General features: G+C 65.3%; 1 protein-coding gene across 2 annotated transcripts; it reads left to right on the top strand.

Annotated features, from left to right (window-relative positions):
* The first annotated feature begins 4,582 nt into the window (after positions 1–4,582).
* Positions 4,583–12,396, top strand: LOC120390329 (mothers against decapentaplegic homolog 6-like). Of its 2 annotated transcripts, XM_039512911.1 has the most exons (4): positions 4,583–4,718; positions 7,282–7,697; positions 9,747–9,866; positions 11,570–12,396. In XM_039512911.1, the coding sequence occupies exons 2-4, from the start codon at positions 7,298–7,300 to the stop codon at positions 12,103–12,105; spliced, it is 1,056 nt and encodes a 351-aa protein (XP_039368845.1). In that variant the 5' UTR covers positions 4,583–4,718; positions 7,282–7,297; the 3' UTR covers positions 12,106–12,396. The 2 variants fall into 2 exon arrangements, with proteins under 2 accessions (XP_039368845.1, XP_039368846.1); XM_039512912.1 differs by lacking the exon at positions 4,583–4,718 and having other exon boundaries at positions 7,248–7,697.
* The last annotated feature ends 5,159 nt before the right edge of the window (positions 12,397–17,555 follow it).

Below are 17,555 nucleotides of genomic sequence, written 5' to 3'. Positions count from 1 at the left end.
ATCAAGGAACTTCTGGACTAGCCCCCCCGACCCCCTCGTGTGCCGTGTGCTTGTCCTCCCAGCCCCCCTGGCCCTCCGCAGGGCTGGACCCACTGGCTGCGCTCTCTGGTCGCCTGACCCCATGCTGCTGGGGGGCCTGGAACGGACGGAGCTCCCACCAGAGGGACCCTTTGGCACGGCCTGAGCCCGTAGGAGGTGGGTACGAATGTCCCCCAGCCTTGACACTGGTCAGAGAAGGGGGCCAGGATCTAGCGGGTGCCACCAGCCAGGCTGGGGCATCTCTACCCCCAGCAGGTAAATCCACAAGTGTCTCCCCCAGCACCCTTGTCTGCGGCTAGTGAGGGCCAACAGGTGAACCGGTCGGGCTGGCCTGGCCACCCCAGGGCCACGCAGTTCAGAGCCATCAGCATGGGACTCCAAAGGCACCTTCCTTCCTTCCCAAATACCAGCGTGCGCCAGCCTGGCTCCGCCTCCGCCAGCAGGGCCTGGCACCTGGCCTGGCCTGAGCGCCTCTTTCCCACGATGCCACAGGGGGCTGAGTGGGCTCTGGGGTGCAGCCAGGAGGAGGGGGCTCAGCTCAGCCCCCTGGGCTGTGGGGCCCAGTGAGGGAGGTGGCACCTGGACTCCGGGCTGGGGGATGGGCTGTGTCCTCTGCTCAGCAGGGTCCCCAGGGCAGTGGGAGGTGCCGTCTCACCGGGGTGGGACGGGTGGGCTCCAGGCTGCGTCCGAGCCTTGGCTACTGGCTTTGTTTTCTCCCCTCTAGTTGGCATCTCGGCTCTCCAGCCCCGACGGGACGGGAATGGGACTCGACGGTGGGTGCCAGGCCCCCGGCCCAGTGCTCCCCAATAAACCTGGGCAATGCGTGACCGCTCCGAGTGCTGACTGTGTGTGGGCTGGGGGTGCCTCTGACGGGCTGTGCTCACCAGGCGCAGCTGGGCCCCAGGTGGCTCCATCCACCTGCTTCAGCTGCCCTGACACCAGGCCCAATGAACCTTCCAAACATCTACCCCGGCCGGGCCTGGGAGCTGGTAGGGGCTGTCGGGGGTGGGGAGCAGGGCCCACGGCGGCCAAGTCTCTGGGCCGAGTTTCCTGCAAAGCTCCTGCTGTTTATCCAAATTTTCCTTCCTGTGTTTGGGACATTATCAGCATGGGCCCGGGTCCAGCCCCCGCCCCCAGCTAGCCCCCGCTTGGGAGGGCAGAGGTCCCTCGCCCAGCACACTGGGACGCTGCTCAGAGTGAAGCTGGCATGAGCAAGGAGACGCGGAATGACCTGGGACGGGGGCTCTGCACAGCTCACGGGGGCCCAAATGCCCTGGGCCAGGACCTGGCTCGACCCCCCAAGAGAGCGTCTGTCCCCCCTCTGCCATGGCGCCCTGGGGCTGGGCAGGGGATGGGCCCCTGGGCTGAGCACCAGGCAGCGCTGCCCAGTGGTTTGGGCAGGAAGTGCAGAAGAAGCCCACTCTGGTGCAAGGCTCCCTAGGAGTAGATGGTCTGCAGCCAGGGTGCCGGGGTTCTTGTGCCAGCCCAGCGGTACCACAACTGAGCACAAGGGCATGAGAGGCACTGGCGTCGGAACCCCCCACTGCCTCCCGCAGCACAGGGGGCCCCTGGGAGGGCTCGGGCACAGCTGTGCTGTAGCACCTTTGTCTGAGGGTCCCAGGAGTCCTGGTCCCCAGTCTGCCCCTGCTCTCACTGCTAGCCCCTATGCTCTTCCCAGACACAGGGACAGAACCCAGGAGTCCTGGCTCCCAGCCCCCACTGCTCTCACCACTAGCCCCTGCTGCCAGTCCTCCCCTCCCCTCCGTTTATCTGGCTGTGACTCAGTTCCTTGTTTAGAGAGCTGCTTTCTCGGCCTGTCTCCACTCCAGGCCGTTTCCTGTCGCCTGCCCCCCAAAGATCCCGCCCGCCCGCGGCTCTGCCAAGAGCCGGGGGAAGCTGCAGAGGCGGGAATGCACCGGGGGCCAGACTGGCTGGAGCTCCGGCAAAGGTCACAGCCCGACTGGCCACTGACCCGCAGCTTGGCGTGCGCCAGGCCCTGCGGGGCCGCCCTGGCCCGGGCAGCCCAGCCACAGCCTCCCCCTGCCAGCCTGGGCCTGGGAGTGCAGGCGACTGGGGGGCAGCCCAGGGGGAAGGCTGGGGGTGGGGCCTGTGTGTCCCCAGAGATGCCGCCCGCCCCGGGAGAAGCGCTGCCCCTGGCACTGTCCCGGCTCCGGCAGGGCCCGCTGTGCGGAGGCTCCGTGGGGCCGGGGCCTGGAGCAGAGTTGAGTGGCTGGCGCCAGCACAGCCTGCCTTATCTCAGTGGGAAGTTGGGAGCAGGAAGCCCGGCTGAGAGTGGGATAAGGGCCCGTTTACATTAACCGCCTTTCCATGGGATCTGCTCCCACCCTCTTAAAGGGGCAACCCCCCAGCACCAGCTTCGGGGAGTCCCCTCCCCACAGCCTGAGCCAGCCAGGGCCTGGGCACAAGGCTGGTGGGACGGGGTTTGGCTAGGTGGGGGGAGCAGAGAGGGGGCTGGCAGAAGTGGTATGGGGGTAGCAGTGGGGCTCGCAGAGGTGGTATGGGGTAACGGCAGGGCTGGCGGAGGTGGTATGGGGGTAGCAGTGGGGCTGGCGGAGCGGGCCGACGGGCATGGGGCTGGCAGAGGTGGTATGGGGTAACGGCAGGGCTGGCGGAGGTGGTATGGGGGTAGCAGTGGGGCTGGCGGAGCGGGCCGACGGGCATGGGGCTGGCGGAGGTGGTATGGGGTAACGGCAGGGCTGGCGGAGGTGGTATGGGGGTAGCAGTGGGGCTGGCGGAGCGGGCCGACGGGCATGGGGCTGGCAGAGATGGTATGGGGTAACGGCAGGGCTGGCAGAGGTGGTATGGGGGTAGCAGTGGGGCTGGCGGAGCGGGCCGACGGGCATGGGGCTGGCAGAGGTGGTATGGGGGTAGCAGTGGGGCTGGCGGAGCGGGCCGACAGGCATGGGGCTGGCGGAGGTGGTATGGGGTAACGGCAGGGCTGGTGGAGCGGGACGACAGGCATGGGGCTGGCAGGGCTGGCGGAGGTGGTATGGGGGTAGCAGTGCGGCTGGCGGAGCGGGCCGACGGGCATGGGGCTGGCGGAGGTGGTATGGGGGTAGCAGTGGGGCTGGCGGAGCGGGCCGACGGGCATGGGGCTGGCAGAGGTGGTATGGGGGTAGCAGTGGGGCTGGCGGAGCGGGCCGACGGGCATGGGGCTGGCAGAGGTGGTATGGGGTAACGGCAGGGCTGGCGGAGCGGGCCGACGGGCATGGGGCTGGCAGAGGTGGTATGGGGTAACGGCAGGGCTGGCGGAGCGGGCCGACGGGCATGGGGCTGGCAGAGGTGGTATGGGGGTAGCAGTGGGGCTGGCGGAGCGGGCCGACGGGCATGGGGCTGGCGGAGGTGGTATGGGGTAACGGCAGGGCTGGCGGAGGCGGGGTAGCAGGGCTGGCGGAGGTGGTATGGGGTAACGGCAGGGCTGGCGGAGGTGGTATGGGGGTAGCAGTGGGGCTGGCGGAGCGGGCCGACGGGCATGGGGCTGGCGGAGGTGGTATGGGGTAACGGCAGGGCTGGCGGAGGTGGTATGGGGGTAACGGCAGGGCTGGTGGAGTGGGCCGACGGGCATGGGGCTGGCGGAGGTGGTATGGGGTAACGGCAGGGCTGGCGGAGCGGGCCGACGGGCATGGGGCTGGCTTCTCAGGCCCGTAGCCTCGGTGTGTTTGTGTCGCTGCGCGGGAGCCCAGACAAGGTGGGATTGGATGCCTGGAGCCCATCTCACCCCAGTGCTCTGCGAGGGCCCTGCTCCCCCGAACCATGGGGGACCCGAGAACCAGAACTGGCAGGGATGTGACAGCAAAACCGTCCGACCCAGAGGAGACACCAAGATGACCCCACGCTACAGAGCCCCCCAGCACTGCAGAGTCTGCCTGCCCCACAACACAGAGCTTCCCCCTCTGGGCAGGGCAGACTCCGGCCTGAGCCGACCCCAAGGCAGCATGTGACCCCCATTGGGGTGTGAGCCCCCATCCTGCTGGCCCCTCTGCCCAATGAATGCCGTGAATCAAACCAAAGATGGGGGTCTCCGTGTGAACGGGGGAGGGTGCTGTGAGCCCCGGGGTGAGCTGGCGCCTGTTCACACGCTGCCCAGGTCGTGGTGAGGGTCCTGGTGCCTGCCCAGCTCTCAGCCCCTTGCTGCACTTTGCCGCCATCCGTCTGGCTGTCTCTGGGGGCAGGGGCTGCTCCGGGCACCGCGTTTCGGGCCTTGTTCCCCTCTCAGAGCTCGCCCCTGCCCAGGGCTAGGCCCTTCCGAGGCTCCCCCTCAGCCCGCACCCCCCGGACCCGGGGATCTGCCCACCTGGGGCTCCCCCTCATCCCATGCTCCCCCCGCCCAGGTCCCCCTCAGCTCCCATCCGCCCGTCCAGGTTCTGGCCCCCTTGGTCCCCCTCAGACCCGCCTGCCTGGGGCTCTGCCTCCCGGGCTCCCCCGCCCCCAGCCTGGGGTTCCCCGTTGCATTGTTTCCACTGAGCTCAGCTTCCCTCCCTGCAGCCCAGCCAAGCCGTCTGGGCAGCCTCTAATCAATTGATTCCCCCAGCTGGGAGGGCCGTGGGAGGGGAGCCGCCTGCAGGAAAAAGCCCTGGCCGCTGAGTGCGCCAGGCAGAAGTGTCCCAGCCGCCCGGAGAGCCCCAGCATCAGGCACCGCGCCCGCCTGCTGCCCCACAGTGAGTGAGCCACCCGCCCCACGGGCACCATCCCCTCCCTGCTTGGCCTCTTGCTGTGCCACCCCAGCTCTGCCAATGGGGGGGCTTTGGAATGGGCCTTGCCTGGCACCTGGCGTATGTGTGTCACCGTGTGCACGCGTGCTTGTGAGTATGTGCTCTGTGTGCATGTCAGTGTGACTGTGTATGGCACAGGGGTTGCAGGAGTGTTTGAGTACTGTACTGTGTGCGACTGAATGTTCACATATGTTAGGGTGTGTGCGTGCCCCAGGCAGTACATGTGTCAGGGTGTGTGGGTGTGTGTGCACGCCGGGTGCCACGTGTGTCAGGATGCGTGTTTGTGTGCCAACTGCCACATGTGTCAGGGTGTGTGTGTGTGTGTGCCAGGCACAGTATGTGTGTCAGGATGTGTGTGTGTGTGTGCTAGGTGCAGTACATGTGTCAGGATGTGTGTGTGTCAGGATGTGTGTGTGTGTGTGCTAGGTGCAGTACATGTGTCAGGATGTGTGTGTGTCAGGATGTGTGTGTGTGTGTGCACACTGGGTGGCATGTGTGTCAGGACACGTGTTTGTGTGCCAGGCACGGTACGTGTGTCAGGACGTGTGTGTGTGTGCAAGGCACTATGTGTGTCAGGACATATGTGTGTGTGTGTTTTCCAGGCATGGTATGTGTGTCAGGACATGTGTGTGTCAGTGTGTGTGTGTGTGCGCCAGGCACAATGTGTGTGTCAGGATGTGTGTGTATGTGTGTGCCAGGCACTACATGTGTCAGGCAGGAGGTGTGTGTGTCAGTGGCTGTGTCTCTTGGGGTGTCGGTGGGAGGCAGCCCAGCCCAGGCCATTGTCCCTCCTCCCTGCCCTGTCTCTGGCTCCATTTCTCTCCTCCGCCCCCACCCAATCCCCCCCGCCCCCATGTGGCCATAAATGCCGCTCATCACAGGCTGGGTCCCTCAGATCAGAGCCAGGAGGTAGGTGGGGAAGGGGGGCAGGTCTGGGTACCTGTGTGTCCCTGCCTGGGGAGGGGTGCGTGTGCTGTGGGCACAGGGGGGGTCGCTCTCTCCCTGGGGGGTCAGCATGGGGACCAGGCCCCAGTCCCAGCTGGGGCTCTGCCCCTCACGCTCGCAGGGCCTAGCTACACACCCCAGTGACCCCAGCGCACCCCGAGTGCGGACGCAGCACTAGCGGGTGGAGGCGCTGCCAGCTGGCTGGGGAGGAGGCCCCATCACAGTAGGGGCCTGGCCCGTCCCTGGGGGTGCACCAGTCCCTAGAGCGGCAACGCTGGGTCCAGAGCCGGCCCCACCAGTCACTAGACGGAGGGGGGGAGGGTGCTGCCCTGAGCAGTGCTGGCTCTGGAGCTGGCCAGCAACGCTCGGCAGGGCCTAGGGGAGCCGCTGCACAGGTGTCAGAGTGTGTGTGTGTGTGTGTCAGTGAGCGGCAGCGTGTGTGTGACTGTGTGTGTGCTGCACAGTGTGTCTGCACAGGTGTCCGTGAGTGTGTGTGACTGTGTGTGCTGCATTGTGTGTTTGTACAGATGTCCATGAGTGTGTGTGTGACAGTGAGCGGCAGTGTGTGTGTGACTGCATGTGTGCTGCACAGTGTGTCTGCACAGGTGTCAGTGTGTGTGTGTGTCAGTGAGTGGCAGTGTGTGTGTGACTGTGTGTGTGCTGCACAGTGTGTGTGTCAGTGAGCGGCAGCGTGTGTGTGACTGTGTGTGTGCTGCACAGTGTGTCTGCACAGGTGTCAGGGTATGTGTCAGTGAGCAGCAGGGTGGGTGTGTCAGAGAGCCGCAGCGTGGGTGTGACTGTGTGTGCTGCATTGTGTGTTTGTACAGGTTTCCGTGAGTGTGTGTGACTGTGTATGTGCTGCATTGTGTGTTTGTACAGGTGTCCGTGAGTGTGTGTGACTGTGTATGTGCTGCATTGTGTGTTTGTACAGGTGTCAGTGACTGTGTGTGTGACAGGGAGCAGCAGATGAGTGTCAGTGAGTTGTCAGTGTGTGGCAGTGAGTGTGTCAGGAGTGAACACCGGCCTGTCCATCGAATTCTCGTTTTGACTCCCAGGGTCTCTGGGGACATGGCTGCCCGGTGGGTGCTGCTGAGGGGTGATGGGTGCAGCCCCTCCGCTCCTTGCCAGGACAGGGTGCCCTGCTGCATCGTCAGGGGTTTGATTCCTGCTCCAGCAGCGGGTGCCAGAGGTGGAGAATGCCTGCCAGGCCTCCGGTGCCACCGCCCACTGCCCCACTCCCAGCACTGATCCTGCCCCCTTCACTCAGGCCCCAGGTGTTTGGATACAGACTCCCAGCCCAGCTGGCCTGGGGGCAGCTCAGCGGAGCCCCAGCCAGCCTGGCCTAGCGGAGGCAGGCCTGGAACAGGCCAGCTCCCCCTTGAGGCCCAGCTGCACTAAGGAGCGGATCCAGCCCCGGTGGGGACCCCGGTGTCCGGCTGGATCCCTGCTATACCTGATGCCAGGGTGTGTGTCGGGGGGGACACCTGCTGGCCCTGGGCCTGGACAGGCAGGGACATGGGGGTCTCTGGAACGGCGCGTGACCCCTCTCTCCCCCGCCCCGCAGGTGGGCCCAGCACCCCATGTTCCGCTCGCGGCGGGCCAGCCTGGTGCGGCGGCTCTGGAGGCATCGCTGTGCCGGGCCCGGCCCCGAGGATGGGCCCAGCGCCCTCAAACCCGCCGCTCACGCCCTCTTCAAGAAGCTGAAGGACGAGGAGCTGGAGCTGCTGGTGCAGGCGGTGGAGAGCCGGGGAGCCGGGCCGTCGGGCTGCGTCTGGGTGGCCCGGGCAGAGCAGCGTGGCACCAAGCAGGCCCTGCCCCCTCAGGTGCTGCTCTGCCGGCTCTATCGCTGGCCTGACCTCCGGGACCCCCACGAGCTCAAGCGCCTGAGCTGCTGCCAGAGCTTCGGGGGCTGGGGGGGCTGTGGCGAGGGGGCCACACTCTGCTGCAACCCCCACCACCTCAGCCGGCTCGCCATGCCCGGTGAGTGGGGCGGGGGGGCCGGGCTGGGGGCCCAGCAGGGCGCACCTCCCCCACTGCCCAGCAGCACCGCTCGGAGCTGGGGCTCAGCATGGGAAGGGTGGTTGGCCCACCCACCCCTGCCCCCACCACTCGATTGCTCAATCTATCCCCAGACACCCCCTCTATCCATCTATCCCCACACACCCCATCCATCTATCTATCTATCTACACCCCCTCTATCTATCCATCCCCACACACCCCATCCATCTATCTATCTATCCATCCCCAGACACCCCCTCTATCCATCTATCCATCCCCACACACCCCCTCTATCTATCTATCCCCACACACCCCATCCATCTATCCATCTATCTAGACCCCCTCTATCTATCTACCCCCATCCATCCCCTCTATCCATCTATCTATCTATCCATCCCCCCACACCCCATCCATCTATCTATCTATCGATCTATCTAGCCCCAGACACCCCCTCTATCTATCTATCCCCACACACCCCATCCATCTATCCATCTATCTATCCCCACACACCCCATCCATCTATCTATCCCCACACACCCCATCCATCTATCCATCTATCTATCCCCACACACCCCATCCATCTATCCATCTATCTATCCCCACACCCCCTCTATCCATCTATCTATCCCCACACACCCCATCCATCTATCCATCTATCTACACCCCCTCTATCTATCTAACCCCATCCATCCCCTCTATCCATCTATCTATCTATCTATCCATCCCCACACACCCCATCCATCTATCTATCTATCCATCCCCAGACACCCCCTCTATCCATCTATCTATCCCCACACACCCCATCCATCTATCCATCTATCTATCCCCACACACCCCATCCATCTATCTATCCCCACACACCCCATCCATCTATCCATCTATCTATCCCCACACACCCCATCCATCTATCCATCTATCTATCTATCTATCCCCACATACCCCATCCATCTATCCATCTATCTATCTATCCCCACACACCCCATCCATCTATCCATCTATCCATCCCCACACACACCCTCTATCTATCTACACCCCCCCATCTAGCTCTCTCTCTACCCCCATCCATCCCCTCTATCCATCTATCTATCTATCCCCACACACCCCATCCATCTATCCATCTATCTATCTATCCATCCCCACACACCCCATCCATCTATCCATCTATCTATCTATCCATCCCCAGACACACACCCCATCCATCCATCTATCTATCTATCTACACCCCCTCATCTATCTATCTATCTACCCCATCCATCCCCTCTATCTATCTATCTATCCCCAGACACCCCCTCTATCTATCTACACCCCTCATCTATATATCTATCTACCCCCATCCATCCCCTCTATCTATCTATCTATCTATCTATCTATCCATCCCCACACACCCCATACATCTATCTATCCATCCATCCCCAGACACCCCCTCTATCTATCTATCTATCTATCCATCCCCAGACACCCCCTCTATCCATCTATCTATCCATCCCCACACACCCCATCCATCTATCTAGCTATCTATCCCCACACACCCCATCCATCTATCCATCTATCTATCTACACCCCCTCTATCTATCTACCCCCATCCATCCCCTCTATCTATCTATCTATCCATCCCCAGACACCCCCTCTATCTATCTATCTATCTATCCATCCCCACACACCCCATCCATCTATTTATCAATCCATCCCCACACACCCCAACCATCTATCCATCTATCTAACCATCCCCACCCACCCCAACCAACAATCTATCTATCCCCAGACACCCCCTCTATCTATCTATCCCCAGACACCCCCTCTATCTACACCCCCTCTATCTATCTATCTACCTACACCCCCTCATCTATCTATCTATCCCCAGACAGCCCCTCTCTCTGTCTGTCTATCCCCAGAACTTGGCCCCCCTTGCCCTGCTGTTTTTGGGGCTGCTTTGCACCAGAATGGGAGGGCTGGCATCAGGGTGGGGTGGGGAGGGGGCTGCCCCAGGGACAGCTGCTCACTGGTTTTCGCTCTTGTCTGGTTCCCTTTCAGAGACGCCGCCGCCCCCTTATTCCAAAATCTCCCCCTTCAGCTGCCCCTGGGCAGAGGTGTCGGAGCGCCCCAACTCCAGCCACCTGGAGTCTGGTTGCAACGCCCACGGAGACTGGCGAGGTACGGTGGGGACCGGGGCGCAAGGGATGCCCATAGGGACTGGGGGGCACCGAGGGGATGTGACCCCCAGGCCCAGGAGGGGAGCGTCAGGGGACTCCGGATGACCAGCCCTGGGCAGGGTGGGGACCAGGGCTGCCAGGCTGCAGCCCTGGGTATCGGGGGGATCCTGCTGCCACCTTCCTCCTGCATGAGGTTTTGGGGGCCCCACTGGGGAAGAAGGGCCCCTGGGTGGAGCAAGGAGAAGCCCCCCACTCAGGAGCCAGCAGCACCAGGTGTGAGTCAGGAGGCTCCCACCCCCATAAGTCAGGGGTGCAGGGCACCCGCTGAGCCATCCCGGCCCGTGGAGCCTGGAGAGCTGCCGACATGGGGCCCCTGGGGCCCTCCCCTGCTGGCTCAGCCCTTTGCAGAGCAGGGTCCAGCCACACCCCCGCAGAGCTCCCAGAGCAGATCTGACCTTGCTCCTCTGGGGCTGCAGGGGAAGGGGTTGGTGGGGGTGACAACCAGCCCCCCTGCCCGGAGCAGCCAGGCCCGGGGGGTTCCTGTCTGCGGGGAGCGGGTGGCTCCGGCCGGCCCCCAGCCCCGGCTGCGCCTGTTATTTTTGGCCTGTCCGCGTTCCCCGCCGCAGGAAGTGCTGCCCACAGGGACACTCACAATGTGCCTTGACGCACAAGCCGCACTCCGGCCTGGCTGCCGGCCACCGGCTCCTTCCCCAGGCTCCACCCTCCCTCCCACGGCTCCAGGGCCTTGGGACCGGCGCCTGCTGCCGGGACCGCCCCCCACTTGCCGTGCCACGGAGGGCGGTCCCCCAGGACGGTGGCTGGGGCCGTCCTGGGCCTACGTGCCGGCTCCCAGCACCCCACCGTGACTCACGCCCCCGGTGATTGTCCGGCTCCGCAATGGAGTCGGACACCTTGCTCCAGCCCAGCTGCCCCACGATACCCTGGGGGGCCGAGCCTGGGGTGCTGGGGGGGTCGTGGCCATCTGCTTGGGGCCAGCGGGGTCAGGCAGCCAGAACCCCAGGAGGGCCAGCGTGGTGGGTCTGAGCCCCTGCCGGCCACGCTGAGATGCAGAGCGAGGCAGCTCCTCTTCACCAGCAGAGATGGGGCCTGAAACTGGCCCTTGCAGAGCCCAGGGCCCGTTCCCCACCTGCCCACACCGCTGGCCGGGCTGAACTTCAAGCTGGGGCATTCAGGCCGGCCTGCCCCCAGCCCCCTGCCACTGCCGGGGCTACACGGGTTCTGTGTGGCTGTATCCAGAGCCCCGCAGCTCAGCCATGGCCAGTGCCAGGCAAGGGGTCCCTGCATAACCAGCCCCGGTGCCCCACCCCAGAGCCAGCTGCCTCTCAGCACCAGGCGAGGGGTCCCTGCATAACCAGCCCCGGTGCCCCACCCCAGAGTCAGCTGCCTCTCAGCACCAGGCGAGGGGTCCCTGCATAACCAGCCCCAGTGCCCCACCCCAGAGCCAGCTGCCTCTCAGCACCAGGCAGGGGATCCCTGTTTAACTAGCCTTCACGTTCCCCCCCGCACAGCCAGTGCTGGGGGAGGGGTCCCTGTATAAACACCCCCCATGTCCCACCCCAGAGGGGCTGCAGCCCAGCGCCGGGGAAGGTCCCTGGGTGGTCTGTTCATTCTCCGGGGGCTTGGTGGGGGTGTCTGGGGGCTGCTCTGTGCATGGGCTCAGAGGTTCCCTTCTCACCCCTGCAGACCCCAGCCTGGCATGGAGCTCCACCAGGGATGGCTGCTGGTGCAAGCTGGCCTATTGGGAGCACCGGACACGGGTGGGCCGTCTCTACGCCGTGCACGAAACCTCCGTCAACATCTTCTGCGAGCTGCCGCAGGGGAGCGGCTTCTCCCTGGGCCAGCTGCAGGCCGAGAGGCGCAGTGCGGCCGTGCGCCGGGCCCGGAGCAAGATCGGCCGCGGGCTGCTGCTGAGCCAGGAGCGGGACGGGGTGTGGGCCTACAACCGCAGCGAGCACCCCATCTTCGCCAGCTCTCCTACGCTGGGGCCCCCCGGCGCCCGCGGCCCGCCCGTGCGCAAGGTGCTGCCCGGCTACTCCCTGCAGGTCTTTGACTATGAGCGTGCGGGTGGCCAGGCTGGCTGGCGGAGGCCAGGCGATGGGCCCTGTGACCCCAACAGCATCCGCATCAGCTTCGCCAAGGGCTGGGGCCCCTGCTACTCCCGGCAGTTCATCACCGCCTGCCCCTGCTGGCTGGAGATCCTGCTCACCAAGCCCCGCTGAGCCGGGGGCACGGCCCAGCACAGCTGCTCCCGCTGCGGCCACGGGCCCTGCAGCCCAGTGGAGTGGGGGAGCATCCCTCGGGCCCCCACCTCTGAGGCCTGGCCCCCCGGCCTGTGCCAGGCTCTGGTCCGGCAGCTTCTGGCCCCTCTGCCTAGAAACCCCATTGCAGCCTCCCTCCGCCCCGACCCCATCATGAGCCTGCAGCTTGGGCCTCTGGGCCTCTCCAGCCATCCCCAGCCCAGGTGTTACGGCCCTGGTCAGCCCCTGTCTGCCCCACTCCCCTGGCCTGCCCCCCAGCCTCCTCTCCCACCCCTCTTCTTCCTATCTCCAGCCCCCCACCCCCATCCCTCTGGAAATCCCACGCCTCTGCCCTCCCCCAGCCCCTGCCTCACCCCATCTCCCCTTACCCCAGCCCCACCCCGTCCCTCGGCCCTCCCCCAGCCCCTCCCTCACCCCATCTCATCTCCTTACCCCAGCCCCACCCTGTCCCTCTGCCTCCCCAGCCCCTCCTCACCCCATCTCCTCTGCCCTCCCCAGCCCCTCCCTCACCCCATCTCCCTTACCCCAGCCCCACCCCGTCCTCTGCCCTCCCCAGCCCCTCCCTCACCCCATCTCTCCCTACCCCAGCCCCCCCCCCCCCTCTGCCCTCCCCAGCCCCTCCTCACCCCATCTCCCTTACCCCAGCCCCACCCCGTCCCTCTGCCCTCCCCAGCCCCTCCTCACCCCATCTCCCTTACCCCAGCCCCACCCTGTCCCTCTGCCCTCCCCCAGCCCCTCCCTCACCCCATCTCCCCTTACCCCAGCCCCACCCCGTCCCTCTGCCCTCCCCCAGCCCCTCCCTCACCCCATCTCCCTTACCCCAGCCCCACCCTGTCCCTCTGCCCTTCCCCAGCCCCTCCTCACCCCATCTCCCTTACCCCAGCCCCACCCCGTCCCTCTGCTCTCCCCAGCTCCTCCTCACCCCATCTCCCTTACCACAGCCCCACCCTGTCCCTCTGCCCTCCCCAGCCCCTCCTCACCCCATCTCCCTTACCCCAGCCCCACCCCATCCCTCTGCCCTCCCCAGCCCCTCCTCACCCCATCTCCCTTACCCCAGCCCCACCCTGTCCCTCTGCCCTCCCCAGCCCCTCCTCACCCCATCTCCCCTTACCCCAGCCCCACCCCGTCCCTCTGCCCTCCCCCCAGCCCCTGCCCTGCCCTGTGGTGTCGGACGCGCCTGGCAGGGGGCAGTGGCGTTTCTCACATTTATTTCAAATTATCTTATTTTGGTAAAGAAAAGTAGATTAAAAACCTGCCAAGTGCGGGGGAGCGGCTCCATGTGCCAGCCCGACCCCCTGCCCACTTGCCACATGCTGGGCCAGCTGATCCATTCTGGGCACTGGCCCAGGGGGTAACCGGGTCTCAGCCCCCGCTGGCTGGGCTGGGCTGGGCTGGGTGGGGGTTCGAGGTGGAGAGGGGCTGAGCACGTCTGCAAAGCGGGGAGGAGGTGAAGCAGGAGGGAGGTAGCAGTGGGGGCAGGACTCAGCATAGGGTGAATTCTTGGCCATGGGGGCTCTGAACAGGCCCCGATCCCCAGGGCTCAGGAGGCTCCTGGTAGCCTCAGAGCTCTGGGGTGGGGGCACAGAGGCTGGTCCGTGCATAGGGGGAGGCACAGAGAGTGGCGGGGAGAGGCTGGGGACAGATCAGAGCTGGCGGAAGGAGCCAGCAGGGCTGAGGGTGGAGCAGGGGCCAGGTGGCAAGCAGCAGCCAAAGCCCCCATGTTGGAGGGCTCCGGGGCTGGCAGGGGAGTTATCATGACTGGCAGGGTCTCCTGCATGCAGCAGACAGCACCAGGCCCAGCCTGGCAGGGCAGAGGGGCCCTGCTGGACCGGTGCTGCATGAGGAGCTCTACGTTCTTCTAGCCACATGCCCGGCCCATCGCTGTTATTTATAACGCCAATAAACGGTGCCACCGAATCGCAGCTGCCAGGTGTTGTCCCTGCGCCGGCCCCACCTCCTGTGCCCAGTGGGGGGGGAACTGCAGCGCTGCCCGGAGAGCTGGGGAAGCAGTGGGGGGGGGCGGTTACCACCGTGGCAGCTGGCAAGGGGCCAGCCCCCCAGTGCTGGGTGCTAGAGGTATCGTCCCATCACAGCTGGGTCTGGGCGGGAGGCAGAGGGGGACCCCAGCCTGTGAGCACATGGTCTCCCTTAGCTTAGAATCCTGGCTGAAGGGTGGGGGCCTTCCTGCCATGGCTCTGATAGGCACCTCCCCACCCCGAACACCGGGCACCCCATCTCACAGCCCATGGCCCCACAGCAGGTTCGCTGGGCAGCCCAGCCAGGTGTGCCACACGCATGTCCATGCACCCCTCACAGGCTAGCATGCACACGCATGGGCACACACACCCCTGCACACACACGGGCACACACACACACACCCCTGCGCACACACATGTACATACACCTCTACACACACACCCATCCTTGCACACATGCACACACACGCACCCCTGCGTGCACACACGTACATACCCCCCTGCACACACACACACGTGCACCACTGCGCACACACACACATACATACCCCTGCACACACACACACCCTGCACACACACACACACCCCTGCACGCACACACACACCCTTGCACACACACACACACGTACATTCCCCTGCACACACACGCACACCCCTGAACACACACACCCACCCCTGCACACACACACACACGTACATTCCCCTGCACACACGCACACACACGTACATGCCCCCCTGCACACACACACACACACGTACATACCCCTGCACACACTTGCACACACACACACGTGCCCCCCTGCACACACACACACACACACACGCACGTGCACCCTGCACACACTTGCACACACACACACACGTGCACCCCTGTACGCACACACGCACACACACACACACGTGCACCCCTGTACGCACACACGCACACACACACACACGCACGTGCTGCCCATGCCGACTCCTTTGCACTCCGGCTCCGAGGCGCCTCTCCCCGGTCGGTGCCCAGCAGCGCCCTCTGCAGGCCAGAACAAGCCAACGCCGCCCGCAGCTGTCGGCAATGACCGCCCGGTCCTTCCTGCCACGCTGCCCGGCTGGGCAGAGATGGGATCAGAGGCTCCCTGGCCTCAGGCTGGCCCCGCTGCCGTCAGGCGTCCTCATCCCTGCTGTGCTGCCCAGCGCCCCGGGAGGGCTGTGTCCTGGGGGGGCGGAAGGTGAGTGCCCGTCGATGCCCCCGCCCTGCCTGCCCTGCTCGGGGCTCCTGCGACGGGGCACCTGCAAAGCGACTTCCCAGCTCCCTCATGCTGCCATGCCACTGCCCCAGGGTCTGCGATGGGGGGCACGGCCCAGACCAGGGCTGAGCTGGGGGTGCCGGCTGCACATGGGCGGTCGGGGGCTCTGGCTGACAGGCTGGCCCGTGGCAGCAGCGACGGGGATGGGCCCAGCCCCCATGCGACACAGCCACAGCCCCCACACCCCAAAATAGACCAGTGCCTAAAAACAGCACCGCGCACCCCCAACCGGGGAAGGAGGTTGGTATCTGCCAGCCTGCACTGGGGCAAGGGGGGGCGCCGGGGGGCTGTGTGGTTTGGTGTCTGGTTCCTAGAACACTAGGGGCTGCGGGCTCAGCAAGCCCTGGGGGGGCCGGGGGGAGAGACTCTTTCCTATAAACAGGCGCCAATCCAGCCCACGGGGCTTGCAGAGAAGCCGCCCGACTTAGAGAAAACCGGGGGAGGGGGAGAGAGAGCGAGGGAATGGGGAAGCGAGGGAGGAGGAGTGCGGCCTTGCCAGCTGCAAGCACTTCCCCCTGCTACCCGCCGGAGCCAGGGGGTGTTGGGGGGGGTGCCTGCACAGTGCCCAGGCCTGACTCCCAGCAGCCAGCGATGGGCTTGGCTGGCATCATGTGCAGCGGGGAGGCCAGGGCAAAAGGGAGGCCAGACGCTGTCCCTGGCCTCTTGCTCTGCAGAGGAATCTCTCCGTCCAGTGCCGGGCTCCCATCCCCGTGGGCTCTGGCAGCTGAACTGGGCTGCCCGGTAGCACTGGGTGCCGCCCAAGGCGGAAGTGGGTGGCCGTGGGCCAGGCCTGGGCGGGCGCAGAGAGCTGGGGGCTCCTGCCCCTCCTGCCGGTTCCTCCTTAGAACCATTTCCCCTGCGGCGTCTATAAATAGCTGGCGACGCCGGGGCCTGCGGTGGGTTTGATTTCGGCTCTTGGCGGCCTCAGGGGGTTTGTGACACGAAGCACTGGGCGCCTTTCATCCCCCAAGCTGCCTCTGAAGTGGTCGAGGTGCAGGAAGGCTCGGAAGCTCCCCCCACCCCTCTGACGCCCCCAGGAGCTGGGCTGGGCCGTGGATGTCTCTGCAGGGCAGGGTCTGCACCTCTGCATCCCATTTCCCAGAGTGCAGTGCCCCCCACCCGGCACACGGGGGCCAACAACGGTGCCCAGCCCTCGGCGGGTCCAGGCCAGGCCTGCCTGGCATTGCCCAGCATTGCCCAGCGCCTGGCACTTTAGGCCTGTGGTGGCCCTGATTCCAGGATCCTCCCAGGGACCAGGTCTGCCAGACACATCCCGGACCCCCAGGCCCCCCCCACCTCCCTGGGGTGCAGCTGCATGGCCCCTGAAAGTGAAAGTGGGAGGGACCGTGGGAGGCTGGTTTCAGGCAGGTGGGTGGCTGGGCCGGCTGCAAGTCAGCACCAAAGAGGGGATTTTCTTTGGATTTCCCCCTCACTCGCTTCATCCGTCCCCACGCATCCCCAGCTCCTCAGCAGCCTCCCCCCCACACCCCGCCTGCTCAGGCCAAGGGAGACCCAGCAGCCAGGCTGGGCCAGGCAGGCCACTCCCTGGAGGTACCACAGCTCTCGCCTGGCCCCTGGGTGGCTCCTGCCCCCCCCGCCCGCATGTGGGTTATTGGAAGCAGTGTGCGAAGGCTTTGCTGAGCAAGGGGGAGAGGGATGGAGGGAGGAGCAGATGGACCAAAGCTGCTCCTCTCTCTCTGGTGATGCAGAGGCCTTGCCCCGGTGGGGTGGGAGGGATGGGGGGGCAGCCAGGGCCAGGCACCTCAGGGCCATCGCCCCAGAGGACAGTTTTGCAACCCTCCCCCACCCCACTGGGGACACACGGGGGGGCCCAAGGGCTGAACCCCCTTGTTGGGTCAGCAGCCAGGTATGTGCAGGGTAATTGCCCCAGCAGGAGGGATGACCCGGCCCTGGATCTGTGCCCACTGGAATGGACTCTGGGGGCAGTGATCCGGCAGGAGGGGAGAGCCGGAGCTGGATCCCTGCCCCCGGAATGGACTTGCCTCCTGCAAGTGAGCTAATGTCTGTACAGAGCCCCTGTTTGGCTTGGCGGCTGGGCAGTGGGGGCCTGGCCCAGGGCCATGTCTGAATCAGGCGGCCATGGAGCCCCTCCTTGGAGCAGCAGGCAGGGCAGGGGGTGGAGGGC

This window comes from Mauremys reevesii, linkage group 24, assembly GCF_016161935.1.
Source record: "Mauremys reevesii isolate NIE-2019 linkage group 24, ASM1616193v1, whole genome shotgun sequence".
Lineage (NCBI taxonomy): Eukaryota > Metazoa > Chordata > Testudines > Geoemydidae > Mauremys > Mauremys reevesii.
Note: the sequence above shows the minus strand (reverse complement) of the source record. Positions and strands in the feature narration are given on the sequence as shown.

What these genes read in the sequence shown, in the direction of transcription:
- LOC120390329 (XM_039512911.1), top strand. Translation starts at nt 7,298, where the DNA reads ATGTTCCGCTCGCGGCGGGCCAGCCTGGTGCGGCGGCTCTGGAGGCAT. An exon ending in CAGCCGGCTCGCCATGCCCG is followed by an intron (nt 7,698 to 9,746) that starts GTGAGTGGGGCG and finishes GTTCCCTTTCAG; the next exon opens with AGACGCCGCCGCCCCCTTAT. An exon ending in CGCCCACGGAGACTGGCGAG is followed by an intron (nt 9,867 to 11,569) that starts GTACGGTGGGGA and finishes TCACCCCTGCAG; the next exon opens with ACCCCAGCCTGGCATGGAGC.